This window comes from Carcharodon carcharias, chromosome 22, assembly GCF_017639515.1.
Source record: "Carcharodon carcharias isolate sCarCar2 chromosome 22, sCarCar2.pri, whole genome shotgun sequence".
Lineage (NCBI taxonomy): Eukaryota > Metazoa > Chordata > Chondrichthyes > Lamniformes > Lamnidae > Carcharodon > Carcharodon carcharias.
In genome coordinates, this window is record NC_054488.1 from 54799162 (window position 1) to 54826699 (window position 27538).

Here is a 27538-nt window from a genome sequence, read left to right on the forward strand (position 1 = left end):
TTGTAGGGTCCTGCTCTACTGATGGTGTCAAATGCCTTAGTGTGATCTATGAAAGTAAGTAAAGGGGATATACCCTGTTCCCTCCATTGCTCTTGCAGCGTATGGGGAAGATCACTTTCACAGTAGATCTGCTAACATGGAAACTGCACTGTGCATCCAGGTACATTTGGCCTGTAAGTAGATGGAGCCTTTTAAGTATGACCCTAGCAAAGGCCTTCCTGTGACACTGAGGAGCGAAATGTCCCAATAGTCATTACTGTCTCCTTTGTCATCTTTGTGGAGTGTGATGATTTTTGCATCATCCATCTCCTGTGGAATGGAGCCTACTTGTCAGCAGAGGAGGAGGAGGTCATAAAGATGTGGTAGTAGCTGGGACCTTCTGTGCTTGAGCAGTTTAGCTGGGATTCCATCCCTGCCAGTGGTCTTTGTTTGCTAAGCTGTTTATGGGCTTCTTGGGCTCAAGTGAAGAGGGTTTTCACCTAACTCATCCATGACAGGAACCATGGAACAGGACCAAGTGCAGACTAGGAGACGTCCACCTGACAGGAGTACAGCTCACAGTAGTGTTCAGCCCAGCGGGACATCCATTTACTTCTGTCGGTGAGTACTTCACCATATGCTGGCTTCAGGGGGGCAACTTTGTTGATGGCAGGAACAAGCCCCCTCTTGATCCTATCATACACAGTTCATAGATTTCCATTGTCACAGGCAGTTTGGGTCTCTTGATGTAAGTTGATCAATGCTTGTTTGCACAGTATCTCCCTGTCATTTGCACAGCTGTCTTGGCTACTTTCAGGTCATGCAGTGTTTTAACCATTGGGTTTACGTTGTGCTTCATGTAGGCTTTGTTTTTAGCATCAATGACATACATCATCTCAGCTGAGTAGGTCTCAAACTGGTCCTAATTGTGGGATCTGCCTTTGCCAAATGAAGTTTCTGTTGCTTCACAGATGATTGAACTTAGTCACTTCCATGATTCATCGATACCAGTGCCGCCTGGTAAGCCTTTGGTGGGTAGCAATCGTTCTTGCGACTGTGCAAAGTGCTGATATTTGGCATCATAACGTACAAGGGATGTTGATTTGTGGTGGCCTGTCACGTTTGGTCCTGTGGAACTTTCTGTGCTGCACCTTCACTCTGCAGTGGTCAGTGTCGCAGTCTGCACTGTGGTATGTGCAGGTGTGCAGAACGCTGGGCAGATTGTGCCTTCTCATGGTGCCAATGTCCAGACCTTGCATTTCACCATGATACCTTGTGGCAAAGGCTGTCTTGAATGAAGTGTTGGTGATGCAGAGTTCATTCAGGTTAAAAAGCTCAAGAAGGTGCTGTCTGTTATTGTTCTTGCCCACCGTGTGTCAATCAAAGCATGTCGACCATGAATCACTGTCTGCCCCAATACGTGTGCTGAAGTCACCCAGGATGAATAGCCTCTCCCCATTCGAAATGGTCCTCAGAACGTCATGTAGGGAGAGGTAGAAATGTCCTTTGTCTGAAAGGCTGGCATACAGAGTTGCTGTGTCAGCACGTATGATGTTGACTCCTCCTCAGTCAGATGATGGCCGCATGGAGATGAAGCACTTTGAGGTTGCTACCGTGTACACACTGAAAAACCTACACCGTACTCACAGTGGCCTTGAGCATTCTTTTCCATTGCAGCAGCAGGTGTAATTAGCCTCTTGAATAGAGCTATCAGTTAACCTGGTTCCTGTAGAGCGGCAATGCTGACACCAAGTTTGTGTAGCTCACGGCCAATCAGGGCCGTCTTATGTATACTTGTTGTGGAGTGCGGGTCATTGCTTATGCCAGGGGCACGGTGTCCTCACATTCCAGCTTCCAAGCTGAAAGGTTATCTTTCTTGGTTTGCTGCATAGCCTAGGGGCCTAGGCCTGTAGGCTTGGCTTAGCTCTGTGATTTTTAAGAATTTGTGGGTGGAACTCAGAGGTCTATAATCTGTTACAAAAACTTTTAAGTGCCTTAAACCCGACAGTATGAAGGACGCCATTTCCTGTGTCCCCTTGTCTACAATTTTTGGATTCAGTCTCAAGTGAATCAAGCAACTGGTACGATCCTAACAAAGAGAGTTTAATTAAAAGAGCAGTGAAATATAACAAAAACTTGCAACCATATAATCGCCTTTAACATAGTAAAAGCATCTAAAGCCACTTCACAAGTGTTATCAGACAAAATGCGACCCAAGCCACATAAAAAGATGCACTTGGCCAAAGGGATAGGTTTTAAGGAAGAGAGAAGGGCAGAGAAGGGTGGAGAGGTTTCGAGAGGGAATCCTAGAGCTTAAGAAAGCTGAAAGGATGGCTGCCACTAGTGGAACGATAAAAACCAGGGATATGCACGAAGCCAGAATTGGATCCTGCAAGTCAGGTGTATTCAGCTTTTTTCCCCATTAGTCACATGATTTCAATATCTGCTCTCATGAGTCTCTATATATTTCAAGTAATCAATATTAACAGACTTTGGCGTTCTGAACTAGGATTTATTTACCAATGATCCTGCAAGCTAACAAAATTCATGCAGGATAAATCACATTTAGAAAGGCAAGCATAAATGGAATTTGAGGGTGAAATTTCATGGTCTCCATGGGCAAAGATTCAACACCCCTGCTGTAATGTAGCTAGGAATTACAATGTAGATTCTGAGGTGGTTTTACGCATCACAAATCACAATGGCTGCTTAACCACAATGAGCAAATGTTAAAACTGACCTTTCCGCTTCCTCCTCAGTCACCTCCTTCTTCTTCTTCAAAATGCTTGTGTTGTTTCTTGTTACAACATTATTACTGGATAGATTTTTTTGTGACTTCTTAAAGGAGTTCTGGTCCAAGCTATTCTCATCATTAGTTGGCACCTTAATCATGTTGCTGTCGAAAAATACAAACACTCAGACATATCTCCTTTAGAATTTTTTTACCAAAACAGATGGCCATTTCAAATCTTAATTTATGAGAAAGCATTAAGAGTAACTCATGCTGCAGTACTAGCCTATAGGCACTGGTAACCACCCCTGCCAATACTTCACTCAAATGGCCTTTCTTGACAAGTGAATACGAACAATGAATTTTGACAGTTCTTTACCATAAAGGGCATGCACCAAGTTCCAACATAATGCACTGATGCCAAGATGTTGCTGCTCAATAAACAGGCAAGGGTTTTGTTTTCAAATGAACAGGCATTCTGGAGGGAGATGGAGAGCTGTGGTGATAGCTGATCCACTGGCAGAGTCCACAGGGTCAGCGCTGAGATGAGTAAGGAAGCAACAAGATAGATGGACAAGATTAGCCCTCAGTGAACACAATGGGCAGTAAGAGAGTGGAATGACACATTGGGGCTGCTGCTCATAAGGAGGCAGTGGTAAGCACTTAAATGGGCCCTTTGGAGGATGCTGAGAGAGGCACAGGGGAAATCTGTAGGCTTATCCAAGAAGGAACCATGCCTGGGATGGCAGCAGAAGAGTAGGAAGTTCAAGGGGTGCTGAAGGGATTTGGGAGAGCAGGGAACCCAGAAGGAAAGAAATGAAACAAGCCACGATGAAGGAGAGCGGGGGCTAGGAGCGATACAGAGAAAAGAAGCAAAAAAAAGGGGGAGAAAAATGAAATGGAAGTGGTGGGCTTCCATCCAACGTGGCAGCCAAAATATACATGTGAATCAACACAGCGAAAATTCATGTTACAAAGGCTCAATTATGTAGTCATTATCAGCTTACATAGTCCTGTGAAGTGGCCTACTCAGAAAAGCAGTTCAAATTGTTTTTGAAGAAAGTTCAAAACTGAAGGCACACCAACTGTCTAATCAGGGCAGCTATGGATCAATAATAAACACAACCTTGTCAGCACCAATCTATCCCAAGAAAAAAATTAACATTTTTTTTAAAAATGGTGCTTTTCTGATATAGGTGAGTCAGTATTACATTGTTCATTAACTACCAACCTATCAGAAGAAGCTAGGTAACATACTTTTACATTAATAGCACAAAGAATTAATGCAGAACGTGCTTAAGGAAACCTAAGCAAGAAAACTGCTCAGAAAGAAAAATATGCTGAGCTCTAAATGTTTATTCACCAGCAGAAGTTCCACAAGGCCAGCCATGTTCTTGGCACTCATATGGGGCATGGACTGTTCCATAATTGCCAATGTTTTTTTGTCAACAGGTGACTAGGTATATTTTTGGTGAGATAAACTCCCAAAATTTCCCTTCCATACAATACTTATGACAAGGTATGGTGCCATTTCCTGGATTCAGCAATTGAATTCACGTGGCAGATGTACAAGATGCCCAACATATATTGGTGGGTAAATTCATCAAAGCTGCATGACATTGTTCATGCAAAACCCGTACACGCATACTAAACACCGATGTTTGTGACCTTGCACTCACTCTGCAACTCCACCCACTTAAGAATGTTAACCAGCACTGTTACCAGTAACCAGTACTGTTAACCAGTACAGATCCCTAGTACCATGCCCAAGTGACCATTTTTCATGTGCACAATGACACAATGAACATGGATGACATCATTAAGTACAATCCTGACATCCTGGTACACTTTCCACCGAGAGTCAGTAGAACTCCTGCCCCAGCCTAAGACTCCAAGTCTAGATTTGCCAGCCACTGACTTATGAGTAAGCAGAGAAAAATATAATCTTACATTTGAACAAGTAAAGGGGAGGACATGTGGGTAGTCAAAAGCAACAGATAAAAAAGGAGCAGGAGACAGATCCTGGGAGATCAAATTGAAGTAACAGAAAGAGTCATAGAGTCATAGAGGTCTACAGCACAGAAAAAGGCTCTTCTGCCCATCGAGTCTGCGCCGGTCAAACTATTCTAATCCCACTTTCTAGCACTAGGCCCATAGCCTTGTATGCCAGGGCATCGCAAGTGCACATCCAAATACTTCTTAAATGTTATGAGGGTTGCTGCCTCTACCACCCTTTCAGGAAGTGAGTTCCAGATTTCCACCACCCTCTGGGTGAAAAAATTCTTCCTCACATCCCCCTAAACCTCCTGCCCCGTACCTTAAATCTATGTCCCCTGGTTACTGGTCCCTCCACCAAGGGGAAAAGAAACTTAGATTGTTGATTGATGAGGGAGTCAAAGGTTATTGGCCGGGGTGGGGGGGGGGTTGCAGACAGGAAAGTGGAGTTAAGACCGTATCGGTCAGATCAGCCATCTTATTTTCTTATGTACGTACTACACAACAAACAACTTGTATTTATATAACCACCTAAACATAGGAAGATATCCCAAAGCACTTCACAGGAGTAATTATCACACAAAAGTTAACCTCAAGCCACAGAAGCAGACATTGGGAGAGGTGACCAAAACCTTGACAAAAGAGGGACATTTTAAAGACTGTCTTAAAGAAGGATTGGAAGGTAAGAAGATAGAAAGGTTTAGGGAGGGAATTCCTGAGATTAGGGCATATGCTGCTGAAGAAAATCAGGGACGAGCAAAGGGCACGGAATTGGTGAAGCAGGGAGATCTTGGAGGGCTGCAGGAGATGGGTGAGGCCATGAAGGATTTCCAAACAAGGACGAGAATGTTAAAAATCAAGGTGTTGACAGACCGAGGCCCACTGTAACTTAGCGAGCACAGAGGTGACAGATGAAATACGTGGTAGGTTCTTTATATATCACCAGTGGCCATGCTGGATAGATAGCACATCGCCTTCATTACAAGCTCCAATAACAAACCAATTTTTAAAATTTTTTATACAAGATAGGTCTTCTGGGTTCTTTGTTTCAGGCTGCAATAAAAATAAACTTTAATTTGAATATGCAGTCCATATGCAAGTTGATATTATTTTCCCCCTCAAAGTTGGGTCTACACCTACATCAATATGGTATTTGTCTTGAAATTGATATTCAATTATTTTGTGGATTCCTTGCTGCCGCTATTCTAAAGGGGACTGGTACAATACCATCAGCCCAGCAAACCATAAAGCTGTATCCTTCCTGTTGAGAAAATCCACTGCACGAAACTGAGTTCCAAAGAGTAACTATAGAATGAAATGTGAAATTCTCTGCTGTGTACATCAATATAGTGATTGGTTTCAAACATCATTTGCTAAATCAGTGAATAGAGCAGGATTTTAAGTTGATGTTTGAATCATTTTGGCTACCAACAAGAATCTTAAACTTACTTAAGAGATGTTGCTTTCTGGTTGGAGCTTTTTGGAGTCAAAGGTTTATCAACAGTTGAGTAGTTATTGTGCAGCATTGTGGTGACAGAATTCCCAACAGTTCCCTTGTTGCTCCTGAAAGAAAAGCGTGACAAAAAAACATTCAACCACGAAGGAAAGATAACCAGCAATGAAGTCACATTATTAGGGTAAGAGCTGACAAACCCCATCCAGGCCATGCCTACACTCTCTTGACTTGGTTAAATCAACTCTGTCCGCTCTCATCATTTCTCACGATGGGAGGTGGGAGAGGGAGTGGCCAGGGTTGAAGCTCAAGAAATTCAGTCGGGGGGGGGGTGGGGAGAGAGAGAGAGAGAGAGAGAGAGAGAGAGAGAGAAACACGACACCCAACATTGGTCACCTTCCCCTGAATCAAGTTCCATGCAGAATCATCAACAATGTGTCATTACCACAGGTGAAAAGTTTATGCAGCAGACCCACTGCACACCTGACAGAAAGAGCATGTGTAATGGAGAGCAGGCTATGAATGGAAGGAAAGGAAAAAAGATAAGGGAGAAAAGAGTAAGACAATCAATGGTACTTTAAAAAATAATAAATGCACACTATATTACTGTTACATATCAACACAAGGAAGAATGCAGAGTGTAATTAAAATCCAGTTGCCATTGGTCTGTTACATCTGTACGTTCAGGAACAATATACATTGGTCCCACAAACACCATATTTACTGAAAGGATATCCTGAGCTTGGCTGGAGGGAGGGAAGGCAAAAAATGTATTTTCTTCAGAATATGTAGGAAACAATATGTAATGTTAATGTACTCATAGCAACATTAATTTTTTTTTTAAAGAGAAAATAGACATCGGAGTAAGAACTTTAAGTTTTTCTTTAACTAAAAATAGAGCTGTTTAAAAACACAAGAAAGGGTTTTCCAGAGGCTGCACTGTTCCAGGCACTTAGAAGATGGCATGGACTTTGGGATGGGGCAGAAAAAGAAGCAATAATAAGAGAAAATTATAAACACATCGTTATAAAGTTGGCAATGATCTGTCCATCCTACTACAACCATTGTGAACCACAACAAACTAAAGCACCAGAAAAAACCCACTTCAAGTGCACAATGTTTAATGCCATTATTGCAAACTCTGCCCTACTGCTCTGATTTTCTGGCTCTATATCAGACTCAAATTATTGCAATAGGACTTTAACTTACAGCAAGATAAAGAAGAATTGCTTTAATCAAATATAAATAGCTAGCACTTCAATGTGCTTCATAAAAATCCATTTATAACCACATTGGTCCTTTTTAATTTATTGATTCACAGGATATGAGGGTATTTCAATTCTATGAAATATTTTTTGCACTGTTACAGCCTGTATTAAATACATATAGTGAGTCATAGTGATATGAATAGCCATTCCACAAACTGCACAGGTATGGGGAATTTATGTAATTAAACACATAGACTTCTGGAAGGCTAGAGAAGCTGAGATTGTTCTCCTTGGGGCAGAGAAGGTTAAGGGGATACGTTGATAATAATGAGAGGTTTTGATGGAGTAGGTGGGGAGAAACTGTTCCTGCCGGCAGGATGATCGGTAAGCAGTAGGCAGAGTTTAAGATAATTGGCAATAACCCCTGGAGGAAATTAGAAGATTTATTTCCCCCCCTGCAGCAAGTTATTACATTCGGCACTGTCTGAAAAGGTGCTGGGGGAGGCATAATTGCAACTTTCAATAGGGAACAGGATATATACTTGGTGAAATTTGCAGGGCCATGGGAAAGAGCAAAGTGAGTGAGACTAATTGGCCAGAGCCACCCAGGCATTTGGGCCAAATGATATCCTTCTGAGCTGGATTTTTTTTTTTATTCGTTCATGGGATCGGGGTGTCGCTGGCTCTGCCAGCATTTATTGCCCAACCCTAGCTGCCCTTGAGAACTGAAGAACAGAGGACATTCAAGAGTCAACCAGATTGCTGTGGGGTCTGGAGTCACGTGTAGGCCAAACCAGGTAAGGACAGCAGATTTCCTTTCCTAAAGGACATTAGTGAACCAGATGGGCTTTTACAACAGTGATTTATCATTAGACTTGTAATTCCAGACTTTTTTAAAATTTAATTCACACTTCACCATCTGCCATGATGGGATTCGAACCTAGGTCCTCAGAGCATTACCCTGGTGACAATGCCACTACACCACCATCTCTACTAATGATCTAGTTAGTATTTAAATCATCTATGTTTATTTCACTTTCTCATCCAATTTATGATAGATAAACTGAGATGATTTATTGATTCCTTGCATTTCTGACACCGACCAAAAATTATTCATGACACTGGGAACCACCTGATTGGTAAACTTGTGGGAGCACCATCACTTTGTACAGCTCATCAAAATAAAGCAAGAGACCACAGAAGAATCATTAGGCCTCTGAAGCTATTTTAGCTCACCTAGTTAAACATCCAATTCCACTCTGAACTCTCAGTCTTAGCTTCCCTTATTTTACCTGGTAGATAATTGCAAATATTGTACCACCCTTTCAGTGATGAAATTATCATCCAAGATCAGCTTTACATAGAAATTACAATATGGAAGCAGCCACTCTTCACAAGCTGTCTGCATTGGTGTTCATCCTCCACACATGCGGTCGCCCCACTTTCTCATGCCCGTCCTGCCCATACTTATTCATTGTGCTCCGCTCAATCCTCTTCTTAACTGGCACCTAGGGGCACTTTGCAGCAGGGGTGACTGGATAGTGATTAACAGCAGGAACACAAATTGGCTTTAATTCAGCACACTGACTCTGAGGGCCAATCTGGAGCTACTCAGCTCCAGGAAAACAATGCAATATTGGCCACCACAGTAAGATGCATTGTTCCTGTCATACAGTCATTACGGCACAGGAAGTGGTTATTCAGCCCATCAAGTCTATGCTGGCTCTAGGTAGAGCAAACAAAACATTCCCCCACTTTAGCCCTGTAGTGCTGCAAGTGCCCATCCAATTTCTTTTTGAATCCAATCATAGTCTTTGTTTCCGCCACCCTCACAGGGAGCAAGTTGTAGGGAATTACCACTTGTTGTATAAAAAAAGATCTTCCTCACATATCCCTTGCATCTCTTGCCCTAAAACCTCAAATCTGTGCCTCCTAGTCCTTGCACCAACAGCTAATGGGAACAGTTTTTCTTTGTCTACCTTCTCTAAGCTTGTCATAATCTGCACAACTCGATCAAAGCTCCCCTCAATCTCCTGCGCTCCAAGAGGAACGGCCCCAGCTTCTCCAGTATAACCTTTGCAGCTAAAATGCCTCATCCCTGGAATCCTTCTGGTAAATCTCCTCCTCTGCATCCTCTCAAGGATCCTCACATCCTTCCGAAAGTGTGGCAGTCACTCAAAATGAATACTGTTAGTATTGGGAGCAAACGGAAGACTGTTTATAGGGGCAATCTTGCTATTTACCAATATAAAAACAATACTTGCCTTTATGCTGTTAAAACAAACATTTCCACATTGCACAAAGCTTAAAAGGTACTTGCAATATGTAGGAACCAAACAATTTTTTCCCACTTTACATTCTTATTATGGTTTTCTATGGACTTACTAACCGATTGTTGGCTGTAAAGTTGGCTGCCAATGGCACAGTTGCCTCCCTCCTTTTAGTCAAGACTGGCACATCTATAGTACTGGTACTGCGACCACTGATAGGAACTGGAAAAGCTCTGGGCTCTTCATCCTGCCATTGGGAAAGAAACAAAGAGTGGGTGGAGAAACAGCATGTTATTCTACAGACATATATATTAACATTTCATCCAGTGGTTCTGAAATTAATTGCTTGCATCTGAAACTGAAAAACCTGCCTCTTCTAATATTATATTGTGCGGTCAGGAGCACAAGGTGATAGTCACCCTATCTGCCTGGCTCTCATCAAATTGTTAGTCATCAAATGCTTAAGATAAGTGTACATGGAATGATCTATACAAGAGGTAGCTTTGTCTTCAGATACCTTGGAAGATAGCTTTATCTTTTCACTATAATGTGCTCAAGCAGTTCTCACACATCAGATCAAGGAAATACATCCGCATAGGATTTAAGATGGGCCAAAAGAGTTGGAATCCGGCATCTTAAAGAAGCCTAGGCTTAGGGGTGATATGATTGAGGTGTACAAGGTGATGAAAGGAACAGATTGTGTTCCAGTTGAGGGTTTTGTCACAATTAAATAGGTTAGGGAGGACGAGGGATCAGAGTTTTAATTAAAGCAAAAGACTATGGGTACTGCAAATCTGAAATAAAAACAGAAAGTGCTGAAAAAACTCAGCAGGCCTGACAGCATCTGCAGAGAGGGAAACACGGTTAATGTTTCAAGTCCAATGTGGCTCCTGTTCAGAATTTCAATATCAGAATCTTAAGTTGTCTAAGGCCAGATTTAGGTTAGATATCAGAAGGCGGTTCTTTTCCCAGAGAATAGTGATTCACAGGAACTGGCTATCAGATCATGCAGTGGATGCTGATTTGCTCAACTCCTTCAAGTAGAGAAGTACCTATTTCCAGTTAGGGTAGACATCACTTCTTACAAAAGGTACTTCTGGGATTTGAGACCAAAGTGATCTCCTGGACTAGTTTCCATCAGCTTGATGGATCAGAGAGGAACTTCCAGGAACATCTCCCCCACTGTACCCACCAACAAATTGGCCTGGATATCTTGATTGTTTTTTTCACCTCTCCAAGGAGATCACATGGTTTTGGATACCATGGAGAGTATCAACATTGCACAAGGTTATCACAATTGCATGGGACATGGTAAAGGTTCCAAAGCTTCTTTATCTGTTCATCACAATTCCAATGTTCCTCATAAACTCAAGGGAGCATGATTAAATTGTAGCACGACACTCAAGCAAATAGGCTGGTAAAGAACAACTCAAAGGCAACCTGAAACACACTGGAAAACGATTTAATGGGACAGCCACCTCAACGTCCCATCATAAACAATGAACACATGACCATTCAGCACAGCAGTATAATAGAATATTTTTCATGCTGTTACTAGAAGGTTAGGTTACATACAGCATTGTAAAGGACAACTACTATAGTCAAGTTCCAATAAAACTTTCCTATGGGAGGCCAACTCTATTCTACCTGGTGTACTTTAATATTGTACAAAGATGGCGAGGCTCATAATTACAGGTATTTGAAAATAATTTACTTTTATTTCATGTTTTAATCAACGAAGGTTAAGAGGGGGCTTGATAGAGGTGTATAAGATTATGAGGGGCATAGAAAGGGTGCTTAGGAAGCCACTTTTCCCATTAGTAAAGGGGTCAATAACCAGGGGGCATAGATTTAAAGTAAGAGGTAGAAGACTAAGAGGGGAGTTGAGGAGAAATTTTTTCACCCAGAGGGTGGTGGGAGCCAGGAACTCACTGCTTGAAAGGTTGGTTGAGTCAGAAACTCTCGTAACACTTAAGCAGTATTTAGATATTCACTTGCATTACCATAGCCTCCAGGGCTATGGGCCAAGCGCTAGAAAATGGGACTAATGTCAGATCTTCGTTGACCGGCATGGACACAATTGGCCGAATGGCCTCCTTCTGTGCTTTATGTACCTATGAGTCTACCTCAAAAACAAAATGGAATCATCCCAAAATATATACACAATCAAATGGAGAACTTCCACATTTAGTGCATCTCAGTGAATTTTTCTATGGTGGAATGAAATTCTTTTATGGATAATTTTTCTTCCTAAAATATGGTCAGTGCCAGCTAAAGAAGTAACTGCACATGGCAACACAGAATTAGCGAAAACTGTACACACGATACCTCATACCAACAGCTAAAGAAATTAGATATAAATATACCAACAGCTAAAAAAAATTAGATATCAATTTCACTATTTTTGGATGCTCTAATTATGTGATAAATCAACCCATTACTGGCACAATTATGTGCCATGCTCTGGGGAGGGAAGATCTAGTATTTCATATTTCCCATATATATCATGTGTAACACGAGATCTTCTCCCTGCACCCGATGCCACACACCACACCACAATAAGAGTCGATAATGACAAAGCTGCTATTGACTGAAACCCTCATATTCATGTCAATTGGCATTCACAAATACATTTCCTCTCAGTTTGTTTCTCCTCTCATTTTTCCATGGGAGCTTGAAATGAAGTCAGGAGGGAAAGTTTTCATTCAGATTAACGGACTGGAAAAGTGAAGCAGAGCACCGCAGCAGCTTAGCAGAGGACAGCAACAGCCGAAACAAATGAACTGGAACGGTGCTGGATGAATTTGATAAATTTCCTTCAGGAGCAGGGGGGAAAAAAACTCACCCACATCTAGGATGATCCTCCCTGCCCACAGTCCCAAACAGGGGAATAGGTTTCTAACGGTATACAAGCACAAGGCACATAAGACAAATCTCTGCTCCCAGTCACATTGCATATATCCAATTTCTCTTCTTTACTTGGACTGAGAAACTCATGAAAAGTACTGACTATGACCAACAAGTAAATAAGCAAGTGCTACCTTGTATACTCTGCAATACTTTAGCACTTAAAAATGTCCAGTTAAAAGGCCAGAAGAGGTACTTTAAGTCCAAATTATTTAGTTAAGATAGTCGAGCTGATCCAATTTGAAAAAGAGGTGATTTTTGAGATGGTACCATTGAAATCTTGAGATAAAAACAAAAAAACTGCGGATGCTGGAAATCCAAAACAAAAACAAAAACAGAATTACCTGGAAAAACTCAGCAGGTCTGGCAGCATCGGCGGAGAAACGTCAACTCTTTTCTTCTCCGCCGATGCTGCCAGACCTGCTGAGTTTTTCCAGGTAATTCTGTTTTTGTTTTTCCATTGAAATCTTAACGTTTCTGAAGGTGATCGACGATGATGCAAAGCTCAGACATCAGGACAGGTTGGAGAGATAATTAGTTGATGATTTGGTGGAGGAGTGACAAATTTGTCAAAGAAGGACAGACTTCCAGGATAATCTTGGTCTAGGGCTGTTTTGATGCCTACCAGGTACTTTAACGTTATTTACTTTGTTCATCTCTTGAATAGCTGTTCAAATAACTCAGTAAGCCTCATTTCATTGAGGAAGTGAAAGGGATTAAATTCTATTAGGCCTCCAGAGCACTGAAGGACATCAAGCACATGGAACTGTAGCCCAGGAAATGTTGAACACTTCAGGAAAGGGGAGGTGGAAATTGACAGAAATAAACCTACAGTAACGCTACTTTTCCCAAGCACTGCACTGCACCAGGATTCTGAAAAACAAAGGCACAATCTGTCTTCGATTCCCAATGCCCGAAAAGTTTGGTTAATTTATAATTACCAGAATATTCCAAGTGGTTCTCTTCTCTGGAGATGTCTTGCTCAAGCTGGACAGTTTTTTCCTCCCATCTGCGGAGCTATCAAACAAAGCCAGGAAATCGCCTGCTCTTTCTTCGCTAAGGAGAGACCAGGAAAGGGGCACAATTAATAGACTAATTTTCTTCAGGCATGATGCCATATTGAATGGCCAATTATATGCATCAATTTTTTTGGATTTTTGCAATCAATTCCTGATATCCACTATTTCCAAAGTCTTCATTCTCATAATGCAGTGTTTCCTGTGTGCCATGAGCACAGCTTTCTCACTAGTTACCGAACAGTGCTCTTTTACAGCTCTGTTAAGTGCATTCTATTACCACACATTCGAAATCGAACTCTGTAACTTGAAGAGTCACTGCACCATTACTTCTGCCATAATTAGGCAAGAAATAAGAAAATATGCTGATTAATTGATTTTATAAATCATATACTCATGTGGATTCTATGACCAAGTTGGACCTTCCCACGAGTAGCTGCTGGTAGCCTGGACTTTACTCACCACTATGATTTTTTTTTTTGAAAACAGAAGGACTGGGGAAGGGGATTGGCACTTGAGTGAAATAGAGGAGGAAAACATTTTTAAAAATTTCCTCATCACCAATTAGGTGTTCACCATCTAGGCACCATTCACCGACTGAAGATGTTACATGTGTGGACACACTGCCACCTATTGTCACTATCTACAAACACATTAGCACCAGTCTACATCCATTACATCAGGCAGACGCAATGGCTTTCAGCTCTCTCTGATCAAATAACAAAATGGTAACTTCAGCCTCAGTGGATTCAGTAGAAAAGGATTTGACTTTTTTTTAAGAAAGTGATTTTCTTGCAACTTGGCTCCTTCAATACTTTTCAGGGGCAATGAACATGACAAAGGAGTCATGTTTCATTATTTAATGTTCACGATCCAAAGAAAGAAAATGAAAATAATAGACATGCATAAAAGAAAGAACCCCCCCCCCCACCACCACAAGAGATAAAATCAGGGGGTTCACTGCTTTTCCAAACATAAAGTAACTTTTTATCTCCATACATTTGCTGCAAGTCACAAAGGCTAAATGGGGCTGAATTTTAAAATGGGTGGGATCGGAAGCAGACGATTTCCAGTCACCAGCCAGTGTGCCGGTTTGCCAGCATGGTCCCAGCTCAGGACCATTTTTGAATCGCCTGTTTGGAGAGGCCGATGTGAGAGAGAGATTTGACATCCTTACAAAGGGGCCATGCATAAGGCCTATTAAACTATATAACAATGCCCCATCCCCCACCCCGGAAAACCACAAGCAGCCCGCATAGATTTGCTGGTCATGCTCCCCATGTGGCCACAGGCACACCTGCCGCTGGATTAACCCCTGGATTGGCGGTGGGGGGGGGGGGGGCAGGTGTACTACCCACAGGCCTTCCCGCCAAGACTTAATCGGGGTGGAGGTGGGAAGGTGGCGGGTTCCCCACATGTACATGTACACCCTCAAGCAGATAGCCTGTAGATTATTATTATCCTTCCAATATCTCCCATGGCTGGATAAACTGCCAAATTGCTATCATCTTCCCGTCCTCCTTGGGCACAAAGGTGGTGCCAGAGGACCAGAGAATTGCAAGTGTTACACTTGTGTTCAAGAATGGGTATAAGGATAAGCCCAGCAGCTAGAGGCCAATCAGTATAACCCCAGTGGTGGGAAAGCTCTTAGGAATGATAATCTGGAGCAAATTTACAGTCACTTGGACAAGTGTGGATTAATTAAGGAAAGCCACATGAATTTGTTGAAGGAAAGTCATTTTTAACTAGCTTGATTGATGAGGTAACAGAGGGTTGATGAGGGTAATGAAGTTGATGTGGTGCACATGGACTTCCAAAAGGTGTTTGCTAAAGTGCTACATAACAAGCTTGTCAGCAAAGTTAAAGCTGACGCAATAAAAGGGACAGTGGCGGCATGGATATGAAGTTGGCTGAGTGACAGCAACCAGACATCCTGTGGGCAAGGGTCATTACATTGTGGAAGCTTTTTATGGATAGAGGGAAAAGCTAGGCTTATAATTACTATTTAACAATATTTATAAGGCTAACATAGGCTAACTTCTACAAGTGAGTTAACAGAGAATCTTTATGCTGTGTTCATGGTTTTGTGCGAATATTAGAAAGGTGGCTTGCTAAAGGCCAGGCAACAATTGTTTTATCCCCAGATTGAGACCTTTTTGAATGCAAATATTGTGTAAAGTTGTTTGCTTAAAGTTCAAAGTAAGGTCAAAAAGGTAGTGTCTTAATGTAATGCAACTGATGATGGCTGTTTGTTTAGAATATCATTGCTAAGTAGAAATTCAGCAGTTTGTAATCACCTTTACGCTTTACAGTAGTTGCTTGGTGGAACTGGGGACAGATGGGGGAGGTGCTGAAGCAAGCAGATCCAGGAGGAGATTGGCCAACTTTGCTGTCAGGACCTTCCTGCTCAAGGGAGGGTTGCCCGGAGTGAAAATGAATCAATCACGGACTGTCAATATCAGAGGAAGTAGCCAACCATGGACTATTGCTATCAGAAAGGAGCCAATCAAAGTGCGTACATGAAAAGGCAGGGAGCAGAGACCTATTTAAGCACGGTGTTCGTTAAGCTCGAGGCCATCACTGCAGCTGGACAAGGCAGAGGGAAAGCCTGGTCAGTTATCTGAACAGAGAACGGACAAGGACGAATCAACCCCCCATCCTGCCTGTTTCTTGGGGAAACCAAGTAAAGCACGGGGTGAGAAGTCACTGATATAAGTATTATTGAACTGTCTGTAACAATAATCAAATAATAAAGTGCAGCTGTTTTGGGCAGTCTTGAGTTTTGGGTCATTGATGTCCAGAGTAGACCAGGTGGTAGGAATAGCCTACAATCTACATTGCTTGACCTATAATAGTGACCTGGACTTGGCTGTGCAGGGCACAATTTCAAAATTTGCAGGTGACACAAAACTTGGGAATATTGTGAACTGTGAGGAGAATAGTGATAGACTTCAAGAGGGCATAGACAGATTGGTGGAATGGGTGAAATTTCATGCAGAGAAGTGCTACATTTTAGTAGGAAGAACTAGAATATAAGATAAAGGTGTAATTCTAATGGGGGTGCAGGAACAAAAAGACCTGGTGGTATATGTGCACAAATCACTGAAGGTGGCACAGCAGGTTGAAAAGCAGTTAGTAAGGCATACGGATCCTGGGCTTTATAAAGAGGTACATAGGTCACAAAAACAAGGAAGTGATGTGATCCTTTATAAAGGACTATTGTGTCCAATTCTAAGCATCATGCTTTAGGAAGGATGTGAATGTATTAGAGTGTGCGCACAAAAGATTTACAAGAAGGGTTCCAGGGATGGGGGATTTCAGTTAAATGGATAGACTAGAGAAGCTGGGCTTGTTCTCCTTAGAGAAGAGAAAAAAGATTTGATAGAGGTGTTCAAAAACATGCAAGGCCTGGACAGAGGAGATAGGGAGAAACCACTGGCAAAAAGGTCAAGAGCCAGAGGACTCTGATTTGAGGGGAAAGCAAAAGAACCAAATATGGCATGAGGAAAACATTTTTTAAAAATACAGTTTATAGTTAGGATCTGGAATGCACTGGCTGAGAGTGTGGCAGAAGCTGATTCAATCATGGCTTTCAAAAGGCAACTGCATCATTACCTGAAGAGAAAAATTATTACAATGCCATAAGGAAAGGGCAGTGGGACTAGCTCTCTTGCAGAGAGCTGGCAAGGAACTAAGAGGCCACATGGTTCTTTCTATGCTGCATCCATTTCGAGATGCTATGGTTCTAAGTTGCAGGCAACACAAATAAAACCAGTGTGGGGTTGGCAGGAGGCAGGCCCTGACCTGTCAGCCTGGAAATATCACTGCAGCTGCTGCTTTCACTTTCAATGCCAGATCCTAACTATAAACTGTATTTTGTTTTAAATGTTTTCCTCATGTCACCTTTGGTTCTTTTTCAAATCAGTATCCTCTGGCTCTTGACCCTATTGCCAATGGGGTCAGTTTCTCCCTATCTCCTCCGTCCAGACCTCTCATGTTTTTGAACACTTCTATGAAATCTCTTCTCAACCTTTTCTTTTTGTGATCTATCTACCTATTTGCCTCCACTATGAACAGCCGGGGTTAGGGCAGGGTGGGTGAAGAGTGATGAAAGGGGGTTGTGTAAATGCTTCTATCTTTCAGAAACTCATAGAATGCAGGGAAAGTACATTGAGGCATTTAATGCTGACTGAATAATCAGAATGCTGCTCAGTGTTCTGGTGCAGTTGTTGGTGAACTGATTTGCAAGATGTCCTTCATATTTACACAGATTAAATTCCACCTAAACATGGATCTATCTCAATGCTCAGTGATGTAAATTAATTACATTACCTTAATGTGGCATTGGCTTGCTGGTTGACCTGCGTGGCACTGTTTGACCTTTGTAAATTGTTAATAGCATGAGAACCACTGCCACTGATATTTCCAAGCCCAGCATCAACCTGCAGAGAGACAGAAAACTTTGACATAACTTTTACATGCGAAACTTCTCATTCTGTTTCTCTCACATGCATGCATTTACACACGGCCAACAGCTTTTCCCTGCACTTCTGAAGAACTATAACACACTTGTGACTTTACAAGTTCTGCACTTTCCTAATTTGAGTTGTACTGCTGATTTTCAGTAGGAGGAGAGGAAGAGCACCCCCAGTATTGACAAGCACACAATCAGACAAACTGCACCCAAACCTTCCTTGTCAAATGGTTCAATGAGCATATCAGACATTAGTAAGATTCAGCTTAATGAATAGCCAAGATAATAAACTGAGGCACCAATTATATGCACCAGTAAACAATAGGTATCCCCAAGGATCGGCTGGTAAGTGTACCGCCTAGAATACTAAGGTCAAAAGACCGAAAAATGTCCCAGGATCAATCCCTAGTGTTGCTTATTAGCTAATCACAGTCTTGGTCAAAGTTGGGGAACTGAGGGAGGAGCTGGTAAAACAAAATCTAAAATTAGTCTTAGTGTCCGTTGAATGAGGAAAAGAGTGGAGTGGTGGGGAAAGAAAATCATCCAAGATTTATGCTTCTAATTGTTATCCAATACTTCTCTGGAAAGCAAAGCTTAAGTTGTCGAGCAAATCACTGCTAAGTCCCCCATTACTCTCACCTGAACGTCAGAAATGTACTTTGCAGAGAGGAATTGGATAGCAATTAGAAGCATAAATCTTGGAAGCTTAAATTGTCCACAAAACGATAACTTGGGTCTCATACCAGAAGGCTGTCAGCACAAGATCTGTGTGCCTCACCATGATCACCACATTCATGGCAGGAAGGGGAAGTTTTTTTTTTAAACTTGGCCAGTTCTGAAAAGTTCCATTTAAGTTATACCCAGGTTCCGTCTGCATTATTTACCAAAGTGTTCCTTTTGGCCTTGTTCTCGGAGATGACAGAGGTGGAGCGTGCTAGCTGTTTGGCTGGTGAAGCACTGCTGGGGCGTTTAGATATGGATAACTGAGAGCCAGTCAAGCTAAGATCAAATCCATCACCAAGGAACGAAGAACTGCTTCGTGAAGTATTCATCGTGAATGCACAATAAAAAGCAACCTGGAATGAAATTAGAAAACTACATGTAAATATTTGGCTTTTGAATCCAGTAGTTTAATACTTTAAAATAGTGAAATTCTTTTGCGGCTTGCAAAGTGAGCATATGCACTATCAAGCCCTTTCCTAGCTTTTACACAGTGAAATTAATATTTTATTCTTTGAAATGGTCAATGCATTTGCTAATGTCCTGAGAGAGGATTTTGCTTTGGCTTGTGCTAAAAACATATCAGTGTGCAACAGAGCTAACAAACAGGTGAATACCACCAGCTGAAATCAGTGAACAACAAGGACTAAGAACTGTGTCCAGGACTTCCATAGTCTAAACATATCAGCTTGGCTCATGTGGTCATTCCCTCTCAAACCCTTCTGTCTGTCTCACCTCCTCCTCCACATCTCTCTCTCCCTCCCTCCCTCTTCCCTTAAGGCTCATATTGTAACCCTCCCCTTTGACCACACTTTTGGCTGCCCATCCTAACACGGGCCGTGCCGCTTTATTTCAGTGTCCATTTGTGTCTGATCATGTCACTATGAAGCACCTTTAGATTAAAGCACAATGTACATATGAGCCTCTGAGTTAGAAGTTTGTGGGTGGAAAGCCTATTCTAAGAATTGCCCCTTTAATCCAGACTGGCATTCTAGTGTAGTGCTGAAGAAGTGCTATCCTTCAGATCAGATATCAAACAAAAGCATTATCAGCCTGTTCCAATGGACATTACAGATCCCATATCAATATTCAGAGAGAAGTAGAGTTCACCTGGCGTGCTGGGCAATATTCCACCCTAAATTGACAGCATGGTCACTCATTTCATTGGTGTTTGTGGGATCTTGTTGCACACAAAAAGGTGCCACATTTTTTAGATTACAACCACTGGATTTAAAAATAACTTTAATTTATTCCACCTGAGGAGATATGATAAAGCACCATAAACATAGAAGACTTTACATTTAATAATGCATCCAATTCCATTTGCCTAGCTCTGCTCCTGCTATACTCCATCTGCTGCTGAAATGCTTAACCACACCTTTGTCACCTCCAGGCTTGGTCAGTCCACTCCTCTCCAGGTCAGCTTTCCAAACTCCACCATTCATAAACTCCAGCTTATCCGAACTCATCCACTCCCCCTCACTCATCAACCATGCCCTTGCTGACCTATATTGCCTCCCAGTTGTGAATGGCTCAATGTTAAAATCCTCATCCTTGTGTTTAAATCTCTTCATAGGGTTATCCCTCCTTTTCTCTAACCTCCTCAAGACCTACACCCCAGCCCCACCTCTCCCCCAGGAACACTCTGTTCCTCTAACTCTGGCCTTTTTGTACATGCCTTTACCCCACCATTAAGAGCCATGTCTGCAGTTGCTTAGGCCCCGTGCTCTAGAATTCCCTCTCAAACCCTTCTGTCTGTCTCACCTCCTCCTCCGCATCTCTCTCTCCCTCCCTCCCTCCCTCTTCCCTTAAGGCTCATATTGTAACCCTCCCCTTTGACCACACTTTTGGCTGCCCATCCTAACACGGGCCGTGCCGCTTTATTTCAGTGTCCAATTGTGTCTGATCATGTCACTATGAAGCACCTTTAGATTAAAGCACAATGTACATATGACAGTGGTTGTTATTGTTGGCTCACTCCACCAAGGAAGCCCTCTTCATGGGTTTCTCTGACAAGTACATACAGATAAATGACACTGGCATACCTAAACAAAAGGTTTTAAAAAATACTCAAGATGACCAGAATAAATACACGTTTATAACTTTAGAAATTCAAAGGGTAAATCAAACCTAAATGACAATGAAAATACAAAGTCATCAATCTTTCAAAAGCATCAGGTTTCTGATAACAGCTGAGGATCTGCCAAGTTCAAGACGACATTAATCGTTATTCACAACCTAAAGGGTCACTGAATCTGATGGTCAAAATTAATTTGCGGGCTTTAAGCTGTCATTACCCAAAACAAATCTCGCTAAAGCTTTGTTTGAAAGTGCCAACTCTGAGTAAAAGTCAAAGCAAATGTGTTTGTGTTATCTACCCCCAAAAATAGCTTTGGTAAATCTCTTCAAAGTAAAACAGCCAAAACAAAGATTCTTGGCACAGCACGGAGGATTTTGATGGTCACAGGTTAGTACTGTTTGAAAACCTACAAGGTTTAGAGGTTACTTTGAAGTTCTTGTATCTTTTAAAACTGAAAACTTTCCACAAGGAACCAAACGTTGCACAGTAAAGGTTACATTTTCAGCTCTTCATTGTCTGAACTACTTTGATTCTATTTCTGGGAGTGCTGAAGATCCAGCAAATGAAAAGGCCTCTTCACCATCACTCTTTGGTGCATTAGCACTTCAGCCTGACCCACTGAACACTGCCAGTCTCAAGCTGGTCAGCTTGCTCCAAACAGACAAAGGACAGGAAGTTTAATATCAGACAATGACTGAGCACCTCCATCTGGTGATCAGAGTGAAAATAAAAATGATTTCATCCAAGAAATAGGAATGTCACATGAAGAACTGTGGAGAAAGAGCCCTGTATAACTGAAACAATGCTGACATTCTGCTGAAAAACCATCACTTTGTAAATTAACAATCTTCAGTCATCACTCAAGTTTTCCTAGCCACTTTATCTGACCCAATTAATAAAATTAATTTGTTGCCTGTACTGTTCATTTGGAGTCAATGGTCAATCTCTGGAGCTTAGCATAATGTCATTTCTGACATAGCACTGTGTGAAGAAAGGCACAAAAATAGACAATTATGTCAAATCCAATTTAATAAACATTCTGTTTTCAGTTTACCAATACAAATGGGTTTTAACTTGCTTTGCTCCAGAAGGACTAACTGGGAAATTGGAACTTCAATTTCAACAATATTAACTGGAGAAATGCAGTTTTAATTTAGCAATCACAATAACCTATATTAAAAATTCACTCTAAATTCATGTTCTGATTCACGGGACATCAAACACTGAGATGACAGAATTCTTTCTTAAAACCAATTACTTTTAATCCACCTTCTGTAATTGGTATTTTGCTTTTCTTGTAAGTTGAGCCTTTGGACCCAGACCTTTTCACATATAAAAATATTGCTGCAGAATTCTCTCATATAACTTCTTACTTTTTCCTTTTGAATGCTCACTCTTTTTCTGGGTAAAATCAGTTGGCATTACCCATTTTCTCAAAATGTAACAAACATTTACTTACCAAATGCTCTGAGTTGAGGACTTAATTATTTTCTAATGCGTTTGGATTGTGCATTTATTACTCCAGATATATTTGAGGAATTGCACGTACTGAATATCATGAGGACGATTCAGCACAGACTAAGGCCATTTGTCCCATCATGGCTGGGCTGGCTCTTTAGTGGAGCTATCCAATTAGTCCCACTCCCCTGCTCTTTCCCCATAGTCCTGTACATATTTTCCTCTGAGTATTTATTCAGTTCTCCTTTGTATGTTTTGGATCTGTTCCAAATGCCCTTTCAGGCAGTGCATTCCAGGTCACAGCAACTTGAGGCATAAAAAAAAAGTTGCTTCATGTCGCCCTTTTTGTCAATCACCTTAAATCTGTGTCCTCTGATTAATGGTCCTCCTGCCACTGGAAGCAGTTTCTCTTTATCTACCCTATCAAAACCATTCTTGACCTTGAACATCTCTATCAAATCTTCTCTTTAACCTTCTCCCCTCCAAGGAGAACAACTCCAGCTTCTCCAGTCCCTCACATCACCAGTACCATTCTGGTAAATCTCTCCTGCAACCTCCCTCAGGTCTTGACACCTTCCTGAAGTGTCATGTCCAGAATTGATTGTAACATTTCAGCTGAGGCCTGACTAGTGTTTTATAAAAGGTATAGCATGAGTTCTTTCCTTCTGTACTTGTCTATTAATAAAGCCAAGCAGCTCAAATGCTTTTTTAAAAAAAGCCCTTCTCAACTTGTCCAGCTACCTTCAAGGATTTGTGTACATAACCACTGTGCACCACCCCACCCCCCCCCCCCCCCCAACCCCCCCTCACCCCAACCCCGCCACAAACTCCCACCCTCCCACTCCCCCAGCCAGGTCTCTCTATGTGGTGTGACCCAAGGTACAGGACACACACACCACCTTCTTCCCCACCAAGCTGTTAATGAGACACAACTTACCCACACTGGGAAAGCCCACATATTGCATCCCTCAATCTACCTATTGAAATGTATCGTTTCACACTTCTCCATGTTAAATTTGATCCACTATGCACACGGGCATACGAATTAGGAGCAGGAGAAAGCCATTCAACCCCAAGCCTCTTCTGCCATTTGATAAGATCATGGCTAATCTGATTGTGGCTTCAGCTCTACCTTCTTGTCTACCCCTATACCCTTTGAATCCTTTGTCAATCAAGAACCTATCTAACTCTGCCTTAAAAACATTCAATGAGCCAGCCTCCACTGCTCTCTGGGAAGAGAATTCTACAGACTAACAACCCTCTGAGAGAAAAATGTTCTCCTCACCTCCATCTTAAATGGGAGGCCTCTTATATTTAAACTGTCTGCCCTAGTTCTAGTCTCTTCCGCAAGGGAAACATCCTCTCAGCATTCACATTGTCAAATCACCTCAGGATCTTGTATGTTTCAGTAGGACATAATGTTGGAATTGAATAAAACTCTGGTGAGGCCACAACTGGAGTATTGTGTGCAGTTCTGGTCACCACATTACAGGAAGGACGTAATAGCTCTGGAGAGAGTGCAGAGGAGGTTTACAAGAATGTTGCCAAGGTTAGAAAAGCGTAGCTACGAGGAGAGATTGGATAGGTTGGGGTTATTTTCCTTAGAACAAAGAAGGCTGAGAGGTGGCTTGATTGAGGTGTACAAAATTATGAGGGGAATAGATAGAGTGAACAGGATAAAATTGTTTCCCTTGGTGGAGAATTTTAGGGGACATAGATTCAGGATAAGTGGCAGAAGGTGTAGGGGGGACATGAGGAAGAACTTTTTTATGCAGAGGGTAGTGGGTGCCTGGAATTCACTGCCCAAGTTGGTGGTAGAGGCAGAAACTCTAAACTCTTTTAAAAAGTACCTAGATCTGCACCTTAAGTGCTGTAAGCTGCAGGGCTATGGGCCGGGTGCAGGAAGGTGGGTTTAGAAAGGGCACCTGGGTGTCTTTGGGCTGGCATGGACAAGATGGGCTGAATGGCCTCCTTCTGTGCTGTAAGTTTTCTATGGTTCTAAGATCACCTTTTATTCTTCTAAGCTCCAATGGATATAGGCCCAATCTGTCCAACCTTTCCTCATAAAATAACTCCCCTCATCCCAGGCATTAGTTGAGTGAACCTTCTCTGAACTGCTTCTGATGCAATTATATCCTTTCTTAAGTAAGGAGACTAAAACTGTACACAGTACTCAAGATGTGGTCTCACCAAGACCACCACCCTGTACAACTGTAGCAAAACTTCCTTCATTTTATATTCCATTCTCCTTGAAATACACAACAACATTCCATTTGCCTTCATAATCACTTGCAGTACCTGCATACCTAACTTTTTATGAGTCAGGTACTAGGACACCCAGATCCCTCTGTAGTGCAGAGTTCTGCAACCTCTCTCCATTAAAATAACGCACTGCTTTTCTATTCTTCCTGCCAAAGTTGACACACTTTCCTTGTAGACTCCTTATGTGCTCTTCACAACTTACTCTCCAACCTATCTTTATGTCATCAACAAACTTAGCAGCCATACATTCTGTCCATTCGTCCAAGTCATTGATATAGATTGTAAATAGTTGAGGCCCCAGCACTGATCCCTGTAGCATTTCACTAGTTACAGCTTGCCAACCTGAAAAAGACCCACTATCCCGACTCCCTGCTTTCTGTTAGCTAATCAATACTCTATCCATGCTAATATGTTACCCGCCATTCCAGGATTTAAGCACATAATGTAAATGTAGGTTGACACTCCCAGTGCAATGCTGAGCAAATGCAAGAGGTACTGTCCTTTGGATGAGGCATTAAACTGAGATCCTCTCTGATCTTTCAGTGACACTATTCAAAGAGGAGCAGGGGAGTTCTCCAGTTATCTTGGCCAAAATTTATCCCTCAACACCACTGAAACAGATTATCTGGTCCTTTATTTCATTGCTGTTTCTATGCACTGCAATGTGAAATTTGGCTGCCATGATTCCCTTGTAAGGGCACTTTTAATGCCAGGGCATCAAACAAAACTTGACTGCACTTTAAAAGTATTTCATTATCGTGAAGTGCTTTGGACCATCCTGATATCGGGAAAGGCAATATCTAAATGCACATCCTTTATTAGGCCCTTTAAGTCAGAAGTACCCAAAATTTAGAAATTGATCTTGTTGTAACAAGCAAACAATTTTCACTGAGAGAAGCACATGTTCTGAAAAAATGCTAACTCCTGAAGTATTTTTGCTTGAACTCCTAAAATGATGCCGTGCCTTGGTACCTTTGCTTTAAGTTACAGTTCTCTTTGTGCTATTTCTTCTCCCCCAACACAATGTCATTAGAAAGCTGCTGGATCACCAGCTCATTCCTTTGCCGAGGTCACCCAGCTATGACGGATTTATGTGCAAGTTGCTTGGGCTGATTCAATTAAAGAACATCCTTTTGCTTTGAGGGGAAGTGCCTCGTCCAACACTGGATATTTTACAAACAGCCCACAAATGGCAATGTATTAGTACCCTCTCCAGACTCTCTACAGATCTACAGACTCTTGGAAGTGCACCCTTACAAAATGATTAAGTTAAACGCCTGATGATATGTAACCTTTTACGTTACTACAGCTGGTAAGCGATTGTCTACCAGAAATATTTTTAGTCCCATTCACAGGGATGTTAAACAGAAGGTTGGTCAAACACAAAAAAAATTAAAAGTTTTAAATAATGGAAGAACTAGCATTTATGAAGTGCCTTTTCCACACCAAGATGTCCCAAAGTTCTGCACAGCAAGTGAAGTAATTAATGAAGTGCAGCCAACGTTGCAATGCATGCCAATTTGCAGCCGGTTTAATGACCCAATATGAACTCCCTCAATTAATATATTCCCTTCTAACTGAATTTCAGTTGGCCATTGTCCTCCACGTTGCTCTATCATTCAGGGTTTTTTTTAAGCAGTTGGAAATAAATCATTTTACAAGTTGGTTGGCAGAATTAAGTCCTTGCCGACACCTGCAAGAAAACTGTATGCAAGTCACAGCAACATCCTTTGGAGACACCAAGGATATTCAAGAATGTCCTCGAACGAGTAAAGTTCACTGTAATCGTGCATGTGTGAATGGCAGCCACTGCAGCAAGCATCAATGTTATTTCACCTGCATCAGACCCGACTCATTTCCAAGCGCAAGTCTGACCAAGGGCAAACAATACTGACTTTCACCCATAAACTGGTGATTTCAAACCAGGATTTGTTGAGCACCCTGGATCCCATCACTTTTTTAGTAATTGCAGGGAGGCAATTAAAAGTTTGCTGTAATAAATCTACGGGGTTAGGCTCACTGATCTGAAATGGGAAGTACTGTTTTAAATAAGATGCAAAGTGCCAGAGAGTGAATGGGGCATCAGAAAACTAGCTGTCAGTTTTAGTTACCAATAGGGGAAAAGGGTCTCTCACAAGTACACCAACATCCAAACGTTGACTGTAGATCCTCCACAACAATCCCCATTCAGCTTAAACATCCCTAACTACATTTTTTTTTTAAAATAACCAATCTAGACAGTAACAAGCATTGGTCCAGGTTTTACTTGGCCGCATCTGAACCATTTCCTTCTCGACTGAGTCAAACGTTACCATAGGCAACGCTGGTAACAGTCACAAGCATGCACTACTATTTAATCCCTCGACACGCAAACCCTTCTCCCTTGTGCACTGCTTCGAGTAGCTGGGATTCAAGAGCATGAGAGAGAGACAGAGAGAGAGAGAGAGAGAGGGATCCCACCTGAGTCGCAGGATGGCAGAAAATGCACTCAAATTAATCGCCCCGTCACTGATTAAAAAGCGGTGGGTTTTGGCCAGCTTTACCGGGTCTTGTCCCAACACGATCGCAGATGCCAAATTGCGATGTTCTCGGGCAGTGACGAGAAGCTCAAAGTAACCAGTCTGGGCCTGTGGATGATAACTTGTATCAAAGAGGGTCGCTCACAAAGCCTTGGCCTAAGGTTACATTGTAACTGTTTACATCAGAAGTGATACATTGCAACAAAACAAAGAACAGAGAAACCCTCTCCTGCCGCCGCCGCCTTACAATCAATGCTCATCCTTCGCTCCCCCCTTCACACAAAGTGCATGTTAAATCGTTTCTGGCTGCGGGGGGGAAACCTCCTCCTGAGTCATCTCAGGGCAGAGAGGGGGAAAAAAAAAGCAACTTAGCAACCGGGTCCGCCTGCAACCAAACTTCATCTCAACGGAGGTCCCGCCCCCTCCTCTGCCTCCGATTGGTCCTCGGCGAGGGGCGGTGCCTCGC

General features: G+C 42.1%; 1 protein-coding gene across 4 annotated transcripts in view; it reads right to left on the bottom strand.

The window, feature by feature from the left end:
- Positions 1-27466, bottom strand: part of cep131 (centrosomal protein 131) — a 103211-nt gene extending 75745 nt beyond the window's left edge. For 2 of the 4 annotated variants that reach the window (XM_041217443.1, XM_041217442.1), the window contains exons 1-7: positions 27014-27466; positions 18918-19109; positions 17892-18001; positions 13485-13599; positions 9756-9883; positions 6155-6268; positions 2720-2875 (exon numbers count right to left, since the gene is read on the bottom strand). In XM_041217443.1, the coding sequence (XP_041073377.1) occupies positions 2720-2875; positions 6155-6268; positions 9756-9883; positions 13485-13599; positions 17892-18001; positions 18918-19085 (791 nt within the window). In that variant the 5' untranslated portion in view covers positions 19086-19109; positions 27014-27466. The remainder of the gene's footprint in view (positions 1-2719; positions 2876-6154; positions 6269-9755; positions 9884-13484; positions 13600-17891; positions 18002-18917; positions 19110-27013) is intronic. The other 2 variants (XM_041217439.1, XM_041217441.1) reach the window with 2 other exon arrangements.
- Between the last annotated feature and the right edge of the window lie 72 nt (positions 27467-27538).